Source organism: Eriocheir sinensis, chromosome 14 (genome assembly GCF_024679095.1).
Source record: "Eriocheir sinensis breed Jianghai 21 chromosome 14, ASM2467909v1, whole genome shotgun sequence".
Lineage (NCBI taxonomy): Eukaryota > Metazoa > Arthropoda > Malacostraca > Decapoda > Varunidae > Eriocheir > Eriocheir sinensis.
The window spans coordinates 8,303,614-8,324,875 of record NC_066522.1 but is presented as its reverse complement, the minus strand read 5'-3'; the positions used below and the strand labels follow the sequence as shown (position 1 = coordinate 8,324,875).

The window sequence follows — 21,262 nt, the reverse complement described above, 5'->3', positions numbered from 1 at the left end:
TTTAAATTTCACTCATTCTTTTATACCTGTGCCAAACTTAGATTTTGAACATGTCTTTGATGTTGAAATGGGTTTATGAATATATGAAAGTTAAATAAACAATATCATTACAATATTCTTCTGTTTATAATAATGAGCCTGCTTTATAGTGAAGGGCAACACCTGTGTATACCATTGAATGAAATAGGTAACATTTGGTTTTACACGAATTGAATAGCATTAAGAATTGAGTCAAGTAGAGATAAACTTCAACTTTCCCAAGGGCTGTATGCACTAAAATCTGTTGTCTGTTGTGATATGCTGGATGGAGCCTGTGGCTACATGAGGGTAATATGTATAAAACAGGGAATCTCTTGGCCTGCAAAAGGTCTACAATAGTATTCCCAAAGTACAGGCTGAGGTTGGGTAATATTCCTAATATTGCAACCTCTTGTTGGGTTATATGGTGTCAAACCACCTTGCTACCTGCTAGATTTTTATGTTATGGTGCTTTATAGGGCTTGGTACCTCAGTTGGCAGCATGACTTATGGAAAGCTGGTGAGCCAGATTTGATGCTGCTCTTAGCTGTGTTTTTTGTGGGTCAGTTGTTGGTCCCTCTGCCCATTCAGCCTTACTGGGTACTGGGTTAACTTTAGCTTGGAAGGATAGAGGCAACAGAGCTAAGAGTGAGCCATCCTACTCCATATGATGTTGGCCTTGAATATAGAACCCACCTGTACCTTAAGTTTGATGTTTAAAGTGACAGGTGACATATAGGTGTATATGGCGTTCACCTTGGTGTGACTGCTGAGACACTGGGCACCCTTGTCCTGTCAGCATGGGCGTCCGCAGGGGGGGGCAAGGGGGGGCATTTGCCCCCCCCTGGAAAATAAAAAAATTGAAAAAATTACATGGAAAATACAAAATGAATAAAAGAACATAAACATTTCTTCTATGTCGATGCCTGTTTGTATCAGACATGCCTGAGCTCTGAACATCTCCCAGTCTGATTGGTTCATGTAGAGTTAATTCTTAATTGATAGAATAATGTAGTTGTTGTAAAATAATTTTTCCGAAATATTTGTTTTTCTTCAATTTTCTCTACCGGAGAAAATGTAACTGAGCTACTCTGTCAGATGAAAAAGTGCCACCATTTTGCATCTAAGCTCTTTCCTGGGAGCAAAATTTTTTCCAACGGGGAAGGGGACACCCCCTCCCCTCAGACCCCTCCCCCAGGACAGCAATCTCAGGAGTCAGGACAACATTGCCCCCCCCTGCATTTTTTTCTGCGGACGCCCATGGACAGGGGTTTGATCTTCAGACATTCCTGGTGAGTTTTAATTTTTGGTCTCACGGCCACTTCACATTACCCTCCAAAAAGTTTCTAAACTGAATTGTAACATAATGGTAATGATGGCAGAAGATAATGATAGTGCAGTGTAATAAAAAAAATCATGTGACATCCATTTATTTTACTTTCAAAACCTTTAACAGATTTACAGAAAGCACTTTGTCTCACTTGTACCATTTGGGGATGAAAGATATGATGTTACAAATTAGAGATGAAATAGACAAAAATTATGATAATGCAGTGGCAGCTAGTACAGTATACTAGTAACTAACTTTAAAAAAATTTCAGGACCTCTTAAAGACTTGAAGGGTATACCTAACCTTGTTTGTATATTGAGTCGGGTCAGGTGATTTCAAAATAGGGAAAGATTTGTTACCATAAAATAATTGAGCAATTATTCCTCCAACTTCACTCACATCACAAAGCATCACCACTGCCTGTACAAACCAGGCTGTAGGCTCAGTAAAAGTGGCAATCACTGCATAGTGCAGGAATAAATATGTGACTAGGTCCTTCCTCTGTGGCTTATCAAGATATTTACTGCATATGTATACAGTAATACATCAAAGTGTCAGAAATGTCTTTTTCTCATTGGAGTATGGATAAATATCCTTTTGAATGAGAGAAATCTAGTCTTGAAAATTTACCTCCCTCAACACAGCATTCTTTAGAGAGTCTGGTATGGACACACACCTGCATATTCCAAAGCTATTGTCTAAAATAAGAAACCATATCAGAACAGTCATGTGCCTGGCAGTGGCCTCCCTCCCTCAAAACATCCAGAACACTGTACTGGAACATTTCAAAATCTAGGAAGTAGTAGCGGTACACCCGGGCGATGAGGGCTGGATCCAGGGCCCGGTAGTAGGGGTTGATGGTGGTGCTGCTTGTGTTACTCGGGCTCATGTGGTTGAACCAAGGGATTGCTGCTTCATGTATTCCAATCTTCTGCCAAATAAGCTGAAATATATTTTTCAATAAATTTTGTATTTCTACATAAATAAATATGTACAAACTGTTAGGTCACTCAAATTTCCTAGAATAATTTGGCCTCCAGCATTGTTTTAGTATTTTAGATGGTGTAAAAGGTGGTGAAATTATTAGTCTACATATGAGGCACTAACATTCATTTGGTGTCAAATGTGCCTCGTGCTGATTTTTCTCCTGATGCTAAATGGTCCATCCTTCAGTTGTCATTCTTCAGCCTTTGGCCACTCCATATCATATAATCTGTCAATTCATTGATGTGTATTTTGTTCTTCACAGTGTGTGAGGCATTAGACAAAAATATTGGATTAAAAGAAAATTCTGACCTAAATGAATAAGAGTGGGCACAATATTCTTATTTATTTACATTAAAGATTGAGATTCTGGCATAATGCTAGCAAATCTGCACCTGGCAGTAGCTGGGAGGCTTGATAAAGATATCCAGAATGCCAGAGTATTTCAGCTCAAGTTCAGCAAACACTGACACATGGCGAGCATAATTCAACAGTAAGCAGCATACTTAACCTAGAAAGAAACAATCTGCTTGATTGCACATTAAACGATACTCCAGCAAACAGGTAAAGTTGTAAATGAAACTTGGTAATCTGTGGTTTCTGACCAAGGAAACAATGCCTTCATACTTAAAACTGAACACTGAAGTTGATTTCCACAGGAAATAGTAAAAAGTGTTGAAGTTAACTTGCATTAGGGAAACCTCACCTTGATTATGCTGTTTGGTTGTTGTCATATTACACAAATGACACAATTTTTGAGTTTATGCAGAGAAGACTGATAGAATTGACCAACAGACTACAATATTACCACATGGATATCTAGACTTACATTAGCTACAAAGGCAAAGGTCACTCTGACTAAACTGAGTTTTATAAACAGGTGAAGGGATTCAACAAAAGTAATTCACATGTTTCATGAAGTGTAAGGGAACAACCAACTCCCTAAATTACAAACAAGCTCATTCCTTATATTCAGAAAGGCCAGACCTCCCCACACACCTTTAGATCCACATCTGCTGTTTCAAGCTTGGCCACAGCATCATACTGGATGGCACAGGGGGAACACAGGTGCCAGTAGGGAGCCCAGTGGGAGTCAAAGCCTTCCCCTGTAGTGGGAGAATTTTATGCAGGTCATGTATTAATGTAATCATATTCAGCACAGCATTTAATACCCATACCATTTTTTCCATTATCATGAGTTGGTCTCAGAAAAAGGCAGTAAAAGAGAAGCTGCACAAGGAAATTACTTCCTATTGAAAATAAAAAAAGCAAAAAAGAACAAACTTTATGTAGATGTGACCCTTTTTGTTTACATATATATATATATATATATATATATATATATATATATATATATATATATATATATATATATATATATATATATATATATATATATATATATATATATATATGTGACACTGTAGTGCTGTGTTTGTTCTGTGAGTCTGAGCCCTGACACCTCGCTGATTTTCTTGGCGTTTCCAGAGTGAAGCCTTGAGTGGGTCAGCAGCAGCTGGGTAATGCAATTATATAATAGAAACAAAGAAAAAGAGAAAAATTAGAGAATACTTGGACTATGGCTTTCATTGACTAAATACTTATTTATTGTTACATTCTCGATAATTTTGTCATTCTCATCTTTCTACTTCCTTCACAGTTCATTCTGAATACTAACTGAACATTCCTTCTAACTTTGCCATTCCAAATGTATGATTTGACATTATCTAGTTTTGTCTACTTTTATGAGGGATATATTTTGGGAAGGGGAAAATACAAATGGAATGAGACATAGGAGCCAAGCTAACCTGTATAATTGGTGACCAAAATGTATTGAAGGAAGTCACTGAAAGTAGGGACGGCACCACCACTGTTTGGAGGGACTTTTTGGTGACTCTTGTAGGACTGGGGAGTCTTGCCGAGGGTCTGGAATATGTGCTCCCGCAGCTCCTTGAGTGACCAGTGGTTTGCCTGCTCCACCTGGGGAGTGTGAGGACCACTGCTGTATGGGTTATGCTTGCAGTGATTCCCCTTCCAGTAATCAAAACAGACATGTATATTAACAAATCACAAGTCATAGATGTTTACAGCAGAAAAATAAGAGATTAAGCAAGTTTCCCTGATATTGAATTACTACTGTCTTTAACCCGGTAGCAGCGGGGATCATGTTTCTTAATGGTCCCTCCAAGCGAGAAAAATGAGAAAAAATCACCCCTCACACAAACCATTTGATAATATATATCAAAGCATTTGTGATCAGATTATGTATCATCTATTTTGGGGGGTTTATATCATGGCACAAATGTGGCCCGTTGCTGCTACATGGTAAAGCCACAAATTTGGCCCGTCGTTGCTACCGGGTTAAGGAAGGTAGAAAAGCTATTTTTTGGTGATCAGCTCACAATACCAACAACTGAAATTTCATTGACCAATCTTGCAATAAGTGCTTGAATATTCATCTGTCCTGTGTTTGCAGTGCCTCGTCCCTCCTGGCAGTGCACTCCATGCAACAAATTCTTGACTGACAGAACAAGAGTTGAGAGAACAGTGAAAGTTTAACCACAGGCATCTCTTACAACTTTAATTAATCAATAAGTCAGGCAGTTCAATCAGTCAATCAGTCAGTTTTGTTTCCCATCATATACTGCATATTATTTTGGCTGAAATAATTTTTATTATTGGAGAGGGCATTAATTTCTTTTCTCACTATTTTTTCCCAAACAGCATCAGCAGTTGCCTACACATTAGTTAGCAAACCCAAGTCAAAACAGTCAAGCACTTGCTAGAACTTCAAACCTCCTTTAGATTATGCAGGTGTGGGTACAGCTGACCAGCGGCTTTGGATTACCTTGTCTCGGTATGCTGAGAGGAGGCGTGCGAAGGGGTGTCGGACAAGCAGGAACTTGAAGAAGTGGTCCTGGGCAAAGGCAAGTTCCCTCTCCGTCTGAAAATTTTCCTCTAATTAATGTATATAGTTTAAAAATGATTATAATGTGCAGATTCTGAAAAAAAGAACAACTTGGTTAATTGAGTGATAATTCTCAATTCATATAATTTTGCAGGAGGGTCCCTTACTTCTTGCTCTTCTTTACTTTCCACTTCATCCTTAGTTATTTTTTAATACTAATAGAAAAGTCTAATTGCCATTCAAATGTATGATTTAACACCATAGGCGGATCCAGGGGGGGGGCCACGGGGCCATGGCCCCCCCCAAACGCTCTGAGAGTATGTTTTGGCCCCCCCCAAAGAAATTCGTTACAGATACTGTCAGCCTCCCTCAATCATATACATATCATGTAGAACTCGATAGTCGATACTGCATCGCTCTACTACATAAAACAAAATCCAATTCTATGGCCTCAATGCACAAGCGAATCGGAATTAAGCGCTGAGAAGGAAGGCCTCTTCGGCCTGAAAAGCACAATGCAATCCGATGTGACTTAATTCCATGTGTACAGTCCGTCGTCGATGAACAGTTGGCCCCCCCCAAAACTCAAGGCTGGATCCGCCCTTGTTTAACACCATATGGTCTAGTGGTAAAATATCTGAGATTAAAAGAACCCAGCCCAATTTTGAGAATGCATGTATGAAATTGAAGTGAAAATGCATTATACACTCTCCTAAGCTATGTGCACTCAATATAACTGTGTGTGTGTGTGTGTGTGTGAGTGAAGTCATATAAGAATGTATCATTGCTACTATTTTTCAAGCTATCAACCGGTTACTGTATACATTAGTGTTATTTTGCTATATCTCATTGGTTTTTCATGTTTAGGCACCTTGTTTAGGTTTTATCATCAGGTGTTGGGAGCCATGCAGTATCTATCGGTGCAGGTTGGTGTAGGAGGGTAAACCAGAGGAGTCACGCTCAGTACACCAAGTAGGCTATCACATGAGAAAGATAAGATGCAACAGCTAGGTCAGCATCGGTTTAATAATCTGGTTAAATAAATAAGAATGTCAGACGTAAAAGCTGGAGGTACGGTAGCTACTTGGAAAGGGACAAGAAAATAGATCAAATGGAAAGTATTGCATTTTTTTTTTTTGTGTGTGTGTAGAGGGATTGCAAATGTACGCCCATAGTCAGTGGTCAGGCCCGGTACTTATTCCTGTAAAGTGGCACATTGTACGATAAATCATGCTATTATTACGAGTTCTAGGCTCCAGTAGTAGTGATAATAGGAGTAATGGCAGTGTTATATAGTACTTCATGTAATACACCAATCAGGTTGGTTTTTATAAGTGGTTAACTGAAAAAAAAGTTGTAACGTGACAACACTGACACAGTTGACAAAGTTGCCGTTGGTATTAATTAATGAACCTTCTCTACTACATGTTTTGGTATCAGTGGTGGTGCTGTGCCGTTCCGTGCGCCGAGACGGACCTCAAGGCTCAAGACCCAACGCTGCCAAATTATCGTACTCAACACAGTATTTTCCGGTTTCTGACTCATAATTATTGCAAAAAAGAATCAATAAATAAGGGTTTTAACAGTACTGTAATTTGAAGGAATACCGTTATTTATGTAGGTATAACAGTTATGAGTCTGAAATCGTTAAATGGAATGTTTTGAGTACGAGAGGCCTTAATGCTGCTCGAGGCACGATTCGTCTCGTTTGTTTCGCTTTGCCAGGCGCTGCTGACAGCGAGCAGCAGACTGTGGGCGTAGTTTACCGCAAAGTGACGTGCAGAGTGATGGCGTGGAGAAAATTACGGTGTTCTGTGAGATGAGTGTCACTGGGGTGGGGCCGCACAGGAACGCGAGGCACACGTGAAGTGCTGCTCGAGTGTCGAGTTCTCAGAATTACGGGACACACTCGAGAATCTCCTCGTGAAGTGCGACGTTGTGTGCGCGTCAGCACGACTGTCAAAGGTTAGTTTTGTTGGGAAATGACTGTTGTCTTGCCGAGGGAGTCACATTGACACTCAGCTGACCACAAATGAGTTACAGGCAGGCATACTGCCCCCCCATCCATCCACGCCCACTGGCAGGCGCGGCGGGTGTTGTGCAGGAGGGCTGGGCGTGCCGCCACTCGCTTATTACCCACATTTTGTCACCTAAGCCTTGGCTCAGTGAGCATTTTTGCGTCTTCTCGTCCAAAAAAAAAAAAAAAAAAAACATCCTAAAGAGGGAGGAGGGGGAGTAATTGGGGGTGAAGCCTCCCGGCAGGAGGTTGTTCGGTTTCGTTTGGTTATAAATATGTGGTTAGATAAAAATAATTGGTCTCGAGGTGGGGGTAAACTCCCTCCCCATAGGAAGTTGAGCTAGGTTTTAGTTGGTTGGATTAATATGGCAGTTGAAAAGCAGCATATTTGTTAGATTTTACTGTCCAGATATTCTTACAGCGTGGCCTTGCCTCCAATTTGATTAAAATGTGCAATGTCCTTCCAGATGAGGTTGTTTCTCTTGTTGACATTGAAAAGGCTAAAGTCAACACCCACCTGTTAACTCATTAAGTATTGTTTTTCTCTCCCCGCCCTTATCATTCTTTTTACTTCACTGATACATTTATTCTTCTGATATCCAAGTCTGCTCATTGATCAAGGGACTCTGTTTGGCTCTTTATCAATGGAAAATAAGGTAAATATGCATAATTACACCCAAGATTGCGGAGCAAGGCCACCCCGAAACCCAGAACCTGCCACTTCGGTTTTTCAAAATATCAACGTAAATGGAAAAACTAACCAACGTGAATGGCAAAGAATTCATATAATGTAAATGACATAATAAAGGATATTTTTATTTTATTTTATTTTATACACTAGCTATAGTAACATACAGTGTTAATCAAGAAATACTTCTGAACTTGCTTGCATCTTTCTGCCACCAACCTGCTAGTGCATAATCTCATTCACCAAAGTCTTACATCGTCGTAGTACCAAAAGTATAGCAAAGCCGTTTCTAATATGAACATAATATGCTACCTACTTGAGAAATACCTTTATGCAAACACTTTCTTTCCCATCAATTATATATACATTATAAGTCTTCTACAAAGGATCACTGTTAAACATGTAGTACTTATATAAAATGGTACTGCTGTTTCTTGAATTATGAGAAGCTTACCTGGGGCTTGAGGAAACGGTCAGCAAGCATATGTGGGGATCCTGTGATGTACTGGGGAACCCCTTCAACTCTTAGGAAACTCATCATTAGACTTGTTGAAGCCACCTGAGTATGAAAAATAAACAGTTCCTTATATATTAAGTATAAATTAGAAGTATTGATTGCATAAATGTATTTTAAATTTAAAACATGTTAATATATGGTTTATTGCTTACATTTGATCAGTTTTGTTTCTTGGTGGTATAGCATTCCTTACTTTGTTGATGACACAGGCAAGAGAGAAGGCAGAGCGGATCATTTGAAATGCTTTTAGTGACACATACTCCGTGTAGTTCCCTGTTGAAGGAAAAAAGACGGCCAGTCAGTGTAGATAATATTAAATGTTAAACTTGATATAATATGTGTAGGCTACATATTACAGAAACATAAAAAAATAATAACCTTGTCCAGTAACATATTTCATCACAGCTACTCAATGAATTTTCTCTCCAATTCTGAGGTATCTTTATTCTGTTCAAGTTTAATTGTTCCAGATTAACAGCAACAGCTTTGTTGACAGCTTACCTGTAACCCCTAAAATATTTGGAGCATATTCTTATCTATATGCCTTTCGACTATATTGATTATTATTATTATTATTATTATTATTATTATTGACATTCTTGCTATTATAAACTATGTCATGACAACAGAGATGGCCAAAAAGACTCCAATATAGGGTATATTTTTGACCATTGTGGTTTGATTGGCTAGATTTTTTTTGTTAGTACATTCTATATTCTGCCAAAGTATGATTAAAGGCAAGAGTTTAATTGTACTTGGCATAAATCCTCCAGCCATTTATATACACATTTGTCTTTCCTTTTATGAATGACTTCAGATCCATTTTTTAGCATTTCAAAATCTTCTGTCCTAACATAACTTTAATTTGATGCAGATCCAGGCATGAAAGAAGGAATAAGAGTATGGGCAAACAAGAGTCAGAGGCTGTATGGCCTGTCAAATGCCAAACTTCATATAAAAGTAGGTTAGGATATGTAGCAGTGCGTACGTTTCCAAAGAATAGAAGCAATAATCGGTCTATAAATGACGGTAACAAACCTAGGAGCCATATAGCCAATGCAAAGACAATTTAGAGTTTAAGAGGAAGTTAAAAATATTTATGGATATAGTATATGGCATATAGTAGCCGTCCTTAACTGGCTACTCTCTCTCTCTCTCTCTCTCTCTCTCTCTCTCTCTCTCTCTCTCTCTCTCTCTCTCTCTCTCTCTCTCTCTCTCTCTCTCTCTCTCTTTGTTCTTGTTTATTTTTATGGTTGTTCATAATCTTGCTGATATGTACATGTATAGATATCTATGATTTTATTTTAAACAACATTTATGTGTATCATAAGAGTTCTAGCTACTTAATTATATAACTGTAGATGTGATCTATTTCTTTTGCATATTTCTCATTCCCTTCGGGCCAATACCAGCTTTTTCAATGTGTGTGTGTGTGTGTGTGTGTGTGTGTGTGTGTGTGTGTGTGTGTGTGTGTCAGTCATCTCCTCCCTCCCAGAGATGAATCAATATAAAAATGAGCTATTTATTGGCCGAAATAAAGTACGTGATGAATAGCCTTAACACTTTTCTTTGTATAATGAATAGTTGTATGTTAACAGTTTTTGCAATTGATAGTAATGGTCAGATAAAAACTGAGCTACATAACTTTAACTCTCCTTTGATACAAAATCCTGCTGTGGGTGGTCTTGCCCACTCTGGAACATCATCGGGAAGGGTTCCTCTGAACAAGTTTCTCTGCAGGTACCCTTCCCATATCAAGTGCCTCCAGTAGGATCCATTGAATTGTTCTAGCCACAAGATTTTTGGGTTTGTTTGTTACCGAAATGGTTACCTGACACTGTTGTGGCCCGCGGCCCGTCGTCGCTTCTCGCCGGGGCATGCTGAACCCTGAAGCGGCGACACACCCGCTGCACCACGTTTGCTCGCTGCTGCAATAATGGCCAACCGGTCAGCGGGGTCTCTGACATTCCTTCCGGCACTCCACCGCCCAGCATGGCGCCTTGCCCCTGCGTGTCGCTGTCCTCTCGTAGTTCATCGCTGACCTCACTTAGTGTAACACCTCGTCTCCCTTCGTCCTTAGACTCAGTAATTATTTTTCCAGTTATTTTTGATTCATCGCGAATAAAAGGATTAGAAATACTCGAAACGTTGACAAGAATCCATGATTTAGCACTGGGAGAAAATTCTTTTTTCACGATAAAGTAACATGGGAAAAGCGCAATAATGGTGAGGGAAATGGTCAGTAGTCTTGGCCGGAGAAAACTTCGTTTCATTCCGTCGCCGAGTCCAAAGCTACCGGAGGGCGACTGAAATTTCTATCCGATTCACCAAGCGGGGCATGATGCACTGGAGAACGTTGACACTTCAAGAACTGACGACAATTACAGTTCTCGTGTTTCAAAAAAGTTACTATGTGACAACCCTCGGATCTATGAATTTTCTAGTAGGGGACGCCACAGCTTCAGGAAGTCAGGAGACACAGACCAGCCAGCAGCAGGGAGTAGACGTTACTACGGGATAGACTGCCCTTACACACACACACACACACACACAAACCTGCTAGCCTCAAGGTCACCGGCAGAACGAAACATTTAGGGGTTCGCTGGCGTGGATTATCATGTTGCTGTGAGGCGGTGAATTTTGAGACAGTGTGTGCTTAGTTTCGGTCCACATAATGAACATCTGTATGGAATTCCACGCAGTCTTATCTTGGCATTGTTAGCCGCTTCACCAAGATGGCATTGCTTTCAGCGGGACGTCTGCTTTCATATCATACTCTATTTGTTTCCAGGAAAGTTGTGGACTGCTTCAGAATATTTTGAGAGTTGCTGAATTTAAGTAGTGATGCCATACCAGAGGTTTATTCTATTTTCATTGCATCTCCCTCTCTAAAGCATCACTGTAAAGGTCATTCCCTCTCTCTCTCTCTCTCTCTCTCTCTCTCTCTCTCTCTCTCTCTCTCTCTCACATAAATCTAAAGGTTATATCTATGTAATTATGAAGCATAACTGTAAAGGTCATTCTCTCTCTCTCTCTCTCTCTCTCTCTCTCTCTCTCTCTCTCTCTCTCTCTCTCTCTCTCTCTTAGCATCAACTATCCCATCTTTACCAATTAGCACAAACATTCCTCTTCTGAATGAATTAGTCCTAAGTTCTAAGTGAGGCCTTGTGTGTGTGTGTGTGTGTGTGTGTGTGTGCTACCGGCAAGTGAAGTGAATTACGTTTTGTGTATATTTGGCGACTTTAACTCAGTCTTGCAACATGGCAGTGATCTGTTTCCCAGTTTAGTGGCACCTCACTTGCCAATATTTTTCGACGTCTGCCTTAGTTAAAATGTGTTAGTGATTTACATGGGGCTCTATGTATGATCGCCATGATTAGAGAATATGTTTTTACTGATATAAGTTTGTAAGACTAAACTTACTACGTTATGGAAGTCCACTCTCCCAAGTGTAAAATATGGAGCTTATGCGCTGGCCATAATTTTCCTATTTTTTTTATTTTTATTTGTTACACATCGATTACGTCGTCTGCAGGATATTTTGATCTTCCTTTGCTTTTAAGATTGATAAGGGAGTGGATGGATGAGGCAGTGGCCCCTTTTAAAGTTCAAGCGTCAGTGCAGGCCTTGTAATGCAAAGATTTTCCTTGACAACATATATCTCAGCTGTTAGATGGTACACCATTTTTTTTTATGAATATTGCAATAAATTATTTAATCTAAGAAATTTTCTCCAGGATGAAAAAAGGAACCAACACATTTTATGATTTATTTGCTTTCCGTACAAAAATATTCTTATAAAATCTAAGAGAAAACAAGAAGAATATTGAATCTTTTGACGTTTTTCAGGTGGTGTGAGCGTGCGTTCGTTTGTGTGTGTGTGTGTGTGTGTGTGTGTGTGTGTGTGTGTGTGTGTGTGTGTGTTATCCTTATCTGTCTGTGTGTCTGTCTACCTGTCTATTCTGTCTGTCTGTGTGTCTGTCTGTCTGTCTGTATATATATCCATTTGCCAGTGTCTGTCCATCTGTCTGCGTGTCTGTCTGTCGTGAATGAACCAATTTGTGGATCTGGAAGTGTCACTGAATGGACCGGAAGTCTCCGTCTCAACCCGAGAGAGAGAGAGAGAGAGAGAGAGAGAGAGAGAGAGAGAGAGAGAGAGAGGCAGACTTTCCTAAATAACAAGTCATACATCAACCCCGCTGCAAGGCTTGGTGGTGTGGTTGTTGTGGTGGTTGTGGTGACTGCTTCTGCTGGCGGCTGCTGGGGGGGAGGGGTGCACAGGGGCGGGGGGTGGGCCGGCAACAGATGGGGGCTGTTGGGGTTGGGGGTGAGGGCGGGCCAGGGGTGTCCAGGGGGGTGCGGGGTCAGCCTGCCACCTCCCGCTGCCCAACTTCCTTCGTTGCCTTCGCCCCCAGTGTCTGAAAGGGAGAGTGAAGAGGGATTGAAGAAGAGGGGAGAGAGGAAGGGAGGAAAAAAGAGGGAATGTTAGGGAGGGGAGGAAAAAGAGGGAATGTGTGTGGAGGGAAAATCGGAAGTATAGGGGAGGAGTGAGATAGAATGTTAGGGAGGGAATAATGAGGAAAGGAGAGAAATGTGGGGGAGGGAAAATAAGGAAAATGTTGGAGGAAAAAGAGGACATAAAGGGGAGGGAAAAGAGAGAATGTAGAGAAAGGAATATAGAGAATGTGTCAGGAAAAGAAAAGCGAGAGAGAATAATAAAATGAGAAAATAAATGGTGAATGCAGAGAGAGAGAGAGAGAGAGAGAGAGAGTAAAAGGAACCAAAGTGGCGGTCATAATTAGCAAGAGTTTCTAAGGTTCTGCATCAGGCGAATCCTCTCCTTCCTCTCCTCTGCCACCACTGACCCATAAACTGTGCTTCTCTGGCCGCCTAATCCCCTCCCCCCCCTCCTCGTGGTGGCACTTAAGGGGGTGGGGGCAATAAAACGTTCCAATCCCATTTATATTGCCCCTCTTCTTTTTGCTGTTTCTCCTTCATTTTTCGTGTATTTTCCTCATTCAATAGATGGGTGTTACTGTTTTATCTATGTATCTACTATTGTATCATGCACCTCTAACTGTTTTGAAGGATGTATGATTTTAACACTGATCTTAAGTCCTCGGGGCCCTATTACCACAGTAGTTGCGGCGCCATGATTACATACCCCCAATAAATCAATCAGTTGCTTCATTCACATATCATTGTACCCATGGGGACTACTGGGGAACAGCAGTTACTCTAGTATGGTTTCGTAAAATAATAAAAAAAGATGTGGAGACGGAGGTTGATGTGGTGGAGTTGACCGATAGCTTACCTTGTAGAAAATGAGAGTGAAGGTGAGGAGGTGTTGATGTGATGGTGGAGGTGGTATGATGGTGATGGTGATTTTTTTTATTTTTTTTACAGCTGAGGAGACAGTTCAAGGGCGTAAAGAAAAATTGTAAAAAAAAAGCCCGATACTTACTGATCTTGAATAGAGGTCAAAGGAGTATGTTGGTATGATGGTGATGGTGATGCTGGTAGAGAAGACCTTTAGCTCTTACCTTTTGAGTACCTAGATAAGCGAGGATGGTGATGGTGGTGGTGAAGGTGATGTAGGAGGTGACTTATTATACCTTTTGAGTAATACCAGTAGGATGACGGGGGCCATAGGGGGAAGGTTTTGGTGGAGATGAGGTGATGATGGAGGTGGTGGAGGAGGTCATTCCTGGCTCACGTATATGGCAGAACTGTGAGGATGAGGTGGAGGTGGAGGTGAAAATGTTTACTTGCTTAATGTGACGGTGAGGTGGAGGTAGGACGTGGAGCTGAAGGCGATTACTAACTTACCTGTAGAATAGTAACTGTGAGGGTAAGGTGTAGGAGACGGTGCAAGTGATCATTACTTTACCTCTCTAGCAGAAAAAAAAAAATGTGATAATGAGGTGGTGGTGGAGTTAGTGTGAAGGTGAGGGGGAGGTGGAGATGAAGGTGTTTACTGGCTTACCTAAAATTGTGTGAGCATGAGGAGGAGGCTTACCTGTAGAGCAGCAGCGTGAGGGTGAAGAACAGCACGCAGGAGGCAGCCGCCGCCGCCACCATCGCCACCACGGCCACCACGCCCTCGCCACACAGCTGCTCGCGCGGGGCCAGTCTGGGGGCAGCGTTCAAGGGTTCACTATTCTGCGTTTAAATTCATCCGGCAAACATGCTTCTCCCCTTTCTCCATTAAATGCACATCATCGACCGATTCAGGAGCAATCTACACCCTTCCCAACTCAAGCCTAATGCGATTGGTGGATTCTTGCAATGCGTAAATCTATTGGGGGTTTCTGGGGTGGCATATGATTGACTTGATTGAGAAGTTAACTTGAAATACAATACAATTGCTAGCAGTATATTAGCCATCGACAAGAAACGATCGTTGTTACGTATAGTTTCATGACGAAGGAGTCTGCCTTGGGTGCTGTGATTAGTCAAGGTAATGAATGGATCGTCACAAAGCTTATACTGAGCGGCAGTAGATACATCAGACAAGGAAATGATTATTTCTACATAGGCTCATGACTAAGAAGGATAATATCTCAAGTGCAACAGTTAGTTAAGCTAATAGAGGTACCGTTAATAAGATTATAATTAGCAGTAATATATGAACCAGAAAATAAGGACAATCGTACTTAGATAGTTTCATGACGGTAACCAAGTTTGATCGTTTAAGGGAGTGCGAGGGTATTGAAGCGGTTTTTTTTTTTTTTTTTTTTTACCTGGAGAGGTAGAGTCCCTTCAACTCGTCAGGCGCGGCGCACTGCAGGTCCGGGGAGGTGATGGAGGCGTTGGCGGACCTGACGAGCCGCGCCAGCCACCCGAGGGAACAGTTACACACCAAAGGGTTGTCCCGCAGGTCCAGCCTCTGTAGGGACGACCAAGGCACCTCCGCTTCGGCTAGGCTCTCAAGGCAGTTTGCGCGGAGGTCAAGGGTGTGCAGGTTCTCAAGTGACGTAAAGAGGCCGGTCGGGAGGTGCTTCAGCAGAGGGTTATGGGAGAGGGTGAGGACTCGGAGCCGTGCACACCCACTCAGCGCCTCTGAGGACATGACCTCAAGGTGAGGGTTGCGGGACACCTCGAGAGTCGTTAGGCAACCCTGTGCTCGGAACGCCCCTGCTTTTACCTCTCGTATCATGTTCCTGGTGAGTGAGAGGAACTCTAGCGCCGGGAGGAAGGCTAATGAGTGTGTCGGAACTTCATCGAGTGAGTTCCCGCTGAGGCTGAGACTTTGTAGACTCTGCGACGAGAGGAAGGCGGCTTGGTCAATGCGGTCAATGTTGTTGACATTAAGAGAGAGGACCGTAAGGGCTTGACTGGGAAAAGCAAAAGGGCCGAGGTGCATTAGTCTATTGCGGCACAGGTGAAGAGTTTGTAACGTCGGTGCAACTTGCAAGGGTTCTGTGGGAACGTGTCTGAAGAAGTTATCGCAGAGGTCCAAAACCCGAAGAGCTCTTGGGCCCCTGAAGGCATGTTGTGTCAAGAAGAAAAGACGATTGTGGGAGAGACGGAGGACAGTGAGGTGCAGGAGCTCGTCCAGCACCCCGCCAGGCACGTCGTCCAAGCTGTTGTGGCTGAGGTCGAGAACAGTGAGCGCTGCCAGCCCACTGAAGGTACCCGGGAGCAACACAGACACGTTGTTGTGCGCCACACTCAGCTTTTCCAGGCTCTTCTGCTCCTCAAAGTTGCCGGTGCCCATGTTCGCCAGCATGTTGTGGGAGAGGTCAAGCTCCTGCAGCTGAGAGAGGAACACCAGGCCCTCCTCCAAGGACCTGATGGCATTATGAGCGAGGTCAAGGCGACGCAGAGAAGGGTTGAAGAGAATGGGAACCAAGTTGAGGCCCACTCCCACGCATTGAGCGCTAGGAAGGGTGTCGTCGCAGGAACAGCCGCTGGGACAGAAGGCTCGGACGATGGGGACGAAATAGGCCCAGGCTAGCCACCACACCGCCGCCATGCCTGCAACACAAATATGAACGTCACTCAAGGGAATAACACCAGCCCCTAGGAATATGGTGCTGGTGCTACACGTAAATATAGAGTACATGGATTACTATGAATTAGTAAATATATATATATATATATATATATATATATATATATATATATATATATATATATATATATATATATATATATATATATATATATATATATATATATATATATATATATATATATATATTTATATATATATATATATGCACCAAAACAAACTAGAAACGACATTAAGCAACCCCAAAGGCTGACGTGACCCAGCCTGACACTCCCCTTAAGGACATGGAGAAGAGGTACTCGGCATTGTCCGGGGTAGGTCTTGGGTTACATCTCGGCTCACGCGATCACTCCCAACGCCTCGTGCACAGCCCTCCCACCGTAAATTACACCATACAAAATTTACTGCGAATATGCACCGTCAGGGTCTTCTGCGATCAAGTCTACGGTACAGACATGCCACTTTCTACCCATTTGGCTCATTATCATCTCCTTTCCACGCATATCCACACCATCACAGTAACGGAATCAGAGTAACGTCAGAGGTGAAAAATGTGTATCCTTCATCACTTCTCGGGTCTCGTTAGCCTTATGCGTCCTATCAACAGAGAGAGAGAGAGAGAGAGAGAGAGAGAGAGAGAGAGAGAGAGAGAGAGAACAAAAGGGATGATAAAAGCTGGGACTTTACAAACAGTATCTTGAAAGAATAAACGGTGGAGGATTTTCAAAGCTGACTTTAGGTAGAGTGCGTCACTGTACCCTGTGCGTCTGGCTGAAACAGGCGGGAGAGGCAATATTTATCCTTTGCTTCTTTAATAAAGCTGCGAGGCAGAGCATCGTAATACTTTCAGGCAATTCAAATAAGTTTTTATGAAAATGTAATAGAAGAAGGCGTGGTATGAAGCCATTGTAGGGAAAACCTGGCTAATCCAGTTTCTTCTTGAGTAAAATCAGACTTCCGGTGACATATGATCCATACTAATGTGTTAACCGAGCACATGGGGTCAGTTTTACAGTCCAGTACAGCAAGTTCGTAAGCTCCCCAACCAAACACAAAATACTACGAAAATTCCTTGTATTGTGTTTGCGATTGATATAAATAGGATTAAATTTCAGCAGACCACACGGGAAGTCTCTCTGGTATCTGGTATTGAGAAGAAAAAACGAGTCATTGTGGAGATTATAGCTTGGTTTGGGCGCTTACAATGACTGTTGGACTGTCGAACTGGCCCATGCATTCGAGAGTAAATTTTGGCGGGTAACACAACGGCCACAGTTCTGTATGCAAGAATTACCGATGTTGTTTACATGGGAACGTTGGCGAGACGACACAATTTGGATACTTCAAATACCGCTTGCCTACAGGAATCAGCATCTTGACTGAAAAAAAGTGCTGTTGACTTGGCTTCCCCCGACGTTCCGAATAGAGTAAACACCATCGGTCATTCGTGCATAAATGACTGCGTCTGCGATATTACGTGCCGACATTTATTCTGCATCCATTTTCGCCAAAACATGAAGCTGACACACCTCGAAACCTGTGCTTCGTCATTGCATTAGTGAGACTTTCCTATCGGAAGAAAAACACAAGTTGCCAAGTTTTCTCTACAATGGCTTCGCTTGGCAAGTAATAAAAAAAAAAAAGAATGTGAGCGATGCGTTCTTCTCTGTTGTATTTTCATAAGGTATTACTTGAATTATTTGAATTTGATTATTGAGGTAACTTGCCTACGCTCTCTTTAGGGAAGCAAAGGAGAGGTCTTACCCTTCCCTCCGCCCCGGCCAGAGGAACAGAAGGGCAGTGTTGCTCTCTACTTACACACAGTTTGTAAAGTCCCCGTTGTGAGAGAGTAGCTTGAGGGACGAGAGAGGCAGGGTGAGGATGGAGAATGGAAAAGGGAAGAAGGGAAGGAAAGAGGGAACAAAACTCTCCTCCCCTTCCTCTCATCTCCCCACCTTCTCTTACACCTCACTGCTGTTCGCCCTCCAGCCACCCTCACCCTCTCCCTCACCCTCTCCCTTTATTCTAACCCTCACCATCTCCCTCAGTCTCCCTCATGGTATCGAGCTCCCCTTCTCATCCTCCCCTTCCTTTCCTATTACCACCTCCACTTCGCTAATTTCCTTCATGTTTCTCCTTTACCATTTTGACCTCCACATACCTCCACATTCCTCTTCACTGTCTTGGCTCACACTTCCACCTGTCCTTTTCTTTTCCTCTTCATCCTCCACCACAACCTTTTCTTTTTACTTTCTTTTCTTTATCACTTCTCGTCTCCTTCTCTTCCTCCATCACCACCACCACCATTCCATTCCCTTCCACCTTACCTCCTCCACGGTTGGTTTGATTTAAAACAAAGGATTTAATCAAATTATTTAAATCAAGTGACTGAAATCGATTTAAATCAGAGTAAAAAAGAATGACAGTTATATTTCACTTCCTCTTCTACCTCTTCCCCCTCCTCCTTCACCTGACTTCCCCTCCAATTCAAGCACCTTGTCTTACCTTCCTCCTCCTGTTCACCTTTTCTCACCCATTCCACTTTCTTCGTTACTATACGTTATGTGTCTCGTTTCCATTAATAAGGGAAATATATTTGTGTGACATGTTATTATTCTTATAAGATTATTAACACGAAGTTCTTGCTGGGCTTGTGGCAAGAATTTTCAGCCGGGTGGTTGAGTGGGAAAGGTGGGCACGAGGCACGTTCTGTCCCAGCTCATGGCGGCTTCTAGGTGTGATGTGTGTTACGGCGCCGGCAGATTTAGGTGAAGCTGAGGGGATGAATTAGGAGGGTTGGTGTGAGTTGAAGGAGGAGCATGAGGGCGTGGGTTTGGAATTTGGATGGGCGTACTGCTTGTAGCAAAACTTCGGCCAGGGATGAGGGAGTGGGTGCGTGGGTTGGTGTGGGTGGAATGAAGAGCATGAGGGTGAGGGTGTGGGATGGGCGCACTACTTCCAGCAACATTTCGGCCTTACGTCACCTATTTTACGTCCCATATTCCCAGCGTTATACTCTCAGCCTTTTCTTTGAGCGTCCCAGCCCGTGGTCGGCGGAACCAAGGCGGCATACGACGAGGAGGATTAACCATCCCCAAAGAGTACAACGTTGATAACCAGCACGTTCCTGCTAAACAGTGTTCATTTACATTAAAATGACTCAACAAAAAAAGATGAAGAAGGCTAACTGCTTTGGGTGCTTCGACTGGATCTTCGCCAGGCGGGCACACCACAGCCCCTCCGAGGACCTCGACTCCATGGTCGAGGGAAACCAAAACGCTGGTGCCGAGGACGATGCAGGCGAACAGGGACAAGGGTCCCTGAGCGTGTTTTTTTTATTTTTTATTTTTTTTTTTTTTGGCCTATGGATCCTGATGGTCGGTCCAAGGCTTCTTCCCGGTGGGGCCTGAAGTCGGCCCAGCCCGTTTTGGCGCAGGCGAGTGTTTATAGTGGCGTCATCTTGCATTGGCTCATGCTGCCCTCCCGGAGCTCATCTTTAATCTTATAATCTAGAGTCCGGGTTGATAGGTGGTCTTCTGGACAGCATGTGGGTAATCTTAAGCCACTCGGCGGCGGCTGAAAAATCCCAGCTTGGTGGCACCTGTCGGGGATTGAACTCGCGTCCTCCTGAACGCGGGGCCGTCTCGCTAACTGTTTAGCCACCGCCTCCCCTAAACGCTGCTCAGCCTCTCGCTGGGGTGGAGGAGGAACTCCCCTCCGACACCCAGGATGCTGATAGGGTGGTGGGAGAGGGAGAAAGGAAGGGCAATGGGAAGAGGCCTGAAACTCTCATCGTTACTATCCACATGGTCAAGAGAGAAAAGGTCAACAAGCAAGTGGATGAAACAACAGTCGCAGAAAAAGGCTGGACGCAAAAGGAGAGCCATGGCAAGAGGGATGAAACTCTGATAATTACTCTGCACATGGTCAAGAGAGAAAAGATAAAGAAGGTACACCAGGAGCTCTCCTTCGAGCAAGAGGTTGTTAGTGAGGCCGTTACCGAGCCACCAGAAAAGAAACCCCTCAAGAGCTGCCTCAAAAAGAAGGATGAACCTCAAAACCCCGCCAAGAAAATTGTCAGGTTTAACTTCCAAAACATGAACACTTTCGTCAAAGATCGTGAACTGTACTGCGGTTACGACTACTTCAAGTATGGCTTCCCTCTCTCCAGCATTCGTTCTGAGCTGCAAAAGCTAAAAGGAAAAACAGTGAAGCCACAGAAAAGCCAGCAAAGGAAGCAGTAAACAAACTGCCACAGCCTCAGCAAACAGTAACAGAGAAAGCAACAGATCCAGATAACAAAAACACGGAGCCACAACATCTCACAGGGATCCTCAAGAAAGGAAAGACGGCCAGCACCGCTCATAAATGTCTCCGATTCAACTTCCAAAACTTGAACACTTTCGTCAAAGATCGTGAACTATACTGTGGCTATGACTACTTCAAGTATGGTTTCCCTCTCTCTAGCATTTGTTCTGAGCTTCAAAAGCTAAAAGAAAAAACAGTGAAGCCACAGGAAGGGCCAGTAAAGGAAGCAGTAAACAAACATAACACATCACAGAAGCAAACAGTTAGAGAAGCTGCACACAACTACACCAACAGCCGCCACTCACAGCACCGCCATCACAACTCCAGCAGCCACGTCTCGCCGAGATACGAAACAAGGTATTATTCCGAAGGACAGGCAAATCCAGGCACTAACTCCCGCAGCAGAAGTCATGTCAAGAGAGGCGCAAAGCCGAGTGATGGTGATGTTCTGTGAGCACAGGGCGAGTACACAGAG

General features: G+C 42.9%; 2 protein-coding genes across 6 annotated transcripts in view; both read right to left on the bottom strand.

Moving 5' to 3' along the window:
* Positions 1-1,434: 1,434 nt before the first annotated feature.
* Positions 1,435-11,000, bottom strand: LOC126998410 (carbohydrate sulfotransferase 14-like). Of its 4 annotated transcripts, XR_007752822.1 has the most exons (8): positions 10,294-10,999; positions 8,656-8,735; positions 8,400-8,504; positions 5,181-5,276; positions 4,141-4,312; positions 3,332-3,438; positions 2,456-2,561; positions 2,153-2,291 (listed from the first exon to the last, which is right to left on the bottom strand). XR_007752822.1 is itself a non-coding variant. In XM_050860065.1 (7 exons), exons 1-7 carry the CDS (start codon positions 10,733-10,735, stop codon positions 2,040-2,042), a joined length of 1,242 nt encoding a protein of 413 aa, XP_050716022.1. In that variant the 5' UTR covers positions 10,736-11,000; the 3' UTR covers positions 1,435-2,039. The 4 variants fall into 4 exon arrangements, 3 of the variants coding, with proteins under 3 accessions (XP_050716022.1, XP_050716021.1, XP_050716023.1); XM_050860065.1 differs by lacking the exon at positions 2,456-2,561 and having other exon boundaries at positions 1,435-2,279; positions 10,294-11,000; XM_050860064.1 differs by lacking the exon at positions 2,456-2,561 and having other exon boundaries at positions 1,435-2,291; positions 10,294-10,998.
* Positions 11,001-12,240: 1,240 nt separating this feature from the next.
* LOC126998407 (phospholipase A2 inhibitor beta-like) overlaps positions 12,241-21,262 on the bottom strand; it is a 28,014-nt gene continuing 18,992 nt past the window's right edge. Inside the window, exons 2-4 of one of the 2 annotated variants that reach the window (XM_050860052.1) lie at positions 15,206-16,442; positions 14,482-14,595; positions 12,241-12,880 (exon numbers count right to left, since the gene is read on the bottom strand). In XM_050860052.1, the coding sequence (XP_050716009.1) occupies positions 12,646-12,880; positions 14,482-14,595; positions 15,206-16,440 (1,584 nt within the window). In that variant the 5' untranslated portion in view covers positions 16,441-16,442 and the 3' untranslated portion in view covers positions 12,241-12,645. Of the gene's footprint in view, positions 12,881-14,481; positions 14,596-15,205; positions 16,528-21,262 lie in introns of those variants that run through there. The other variant, XM_050860051.1, reaches the window with a different exon arrangement.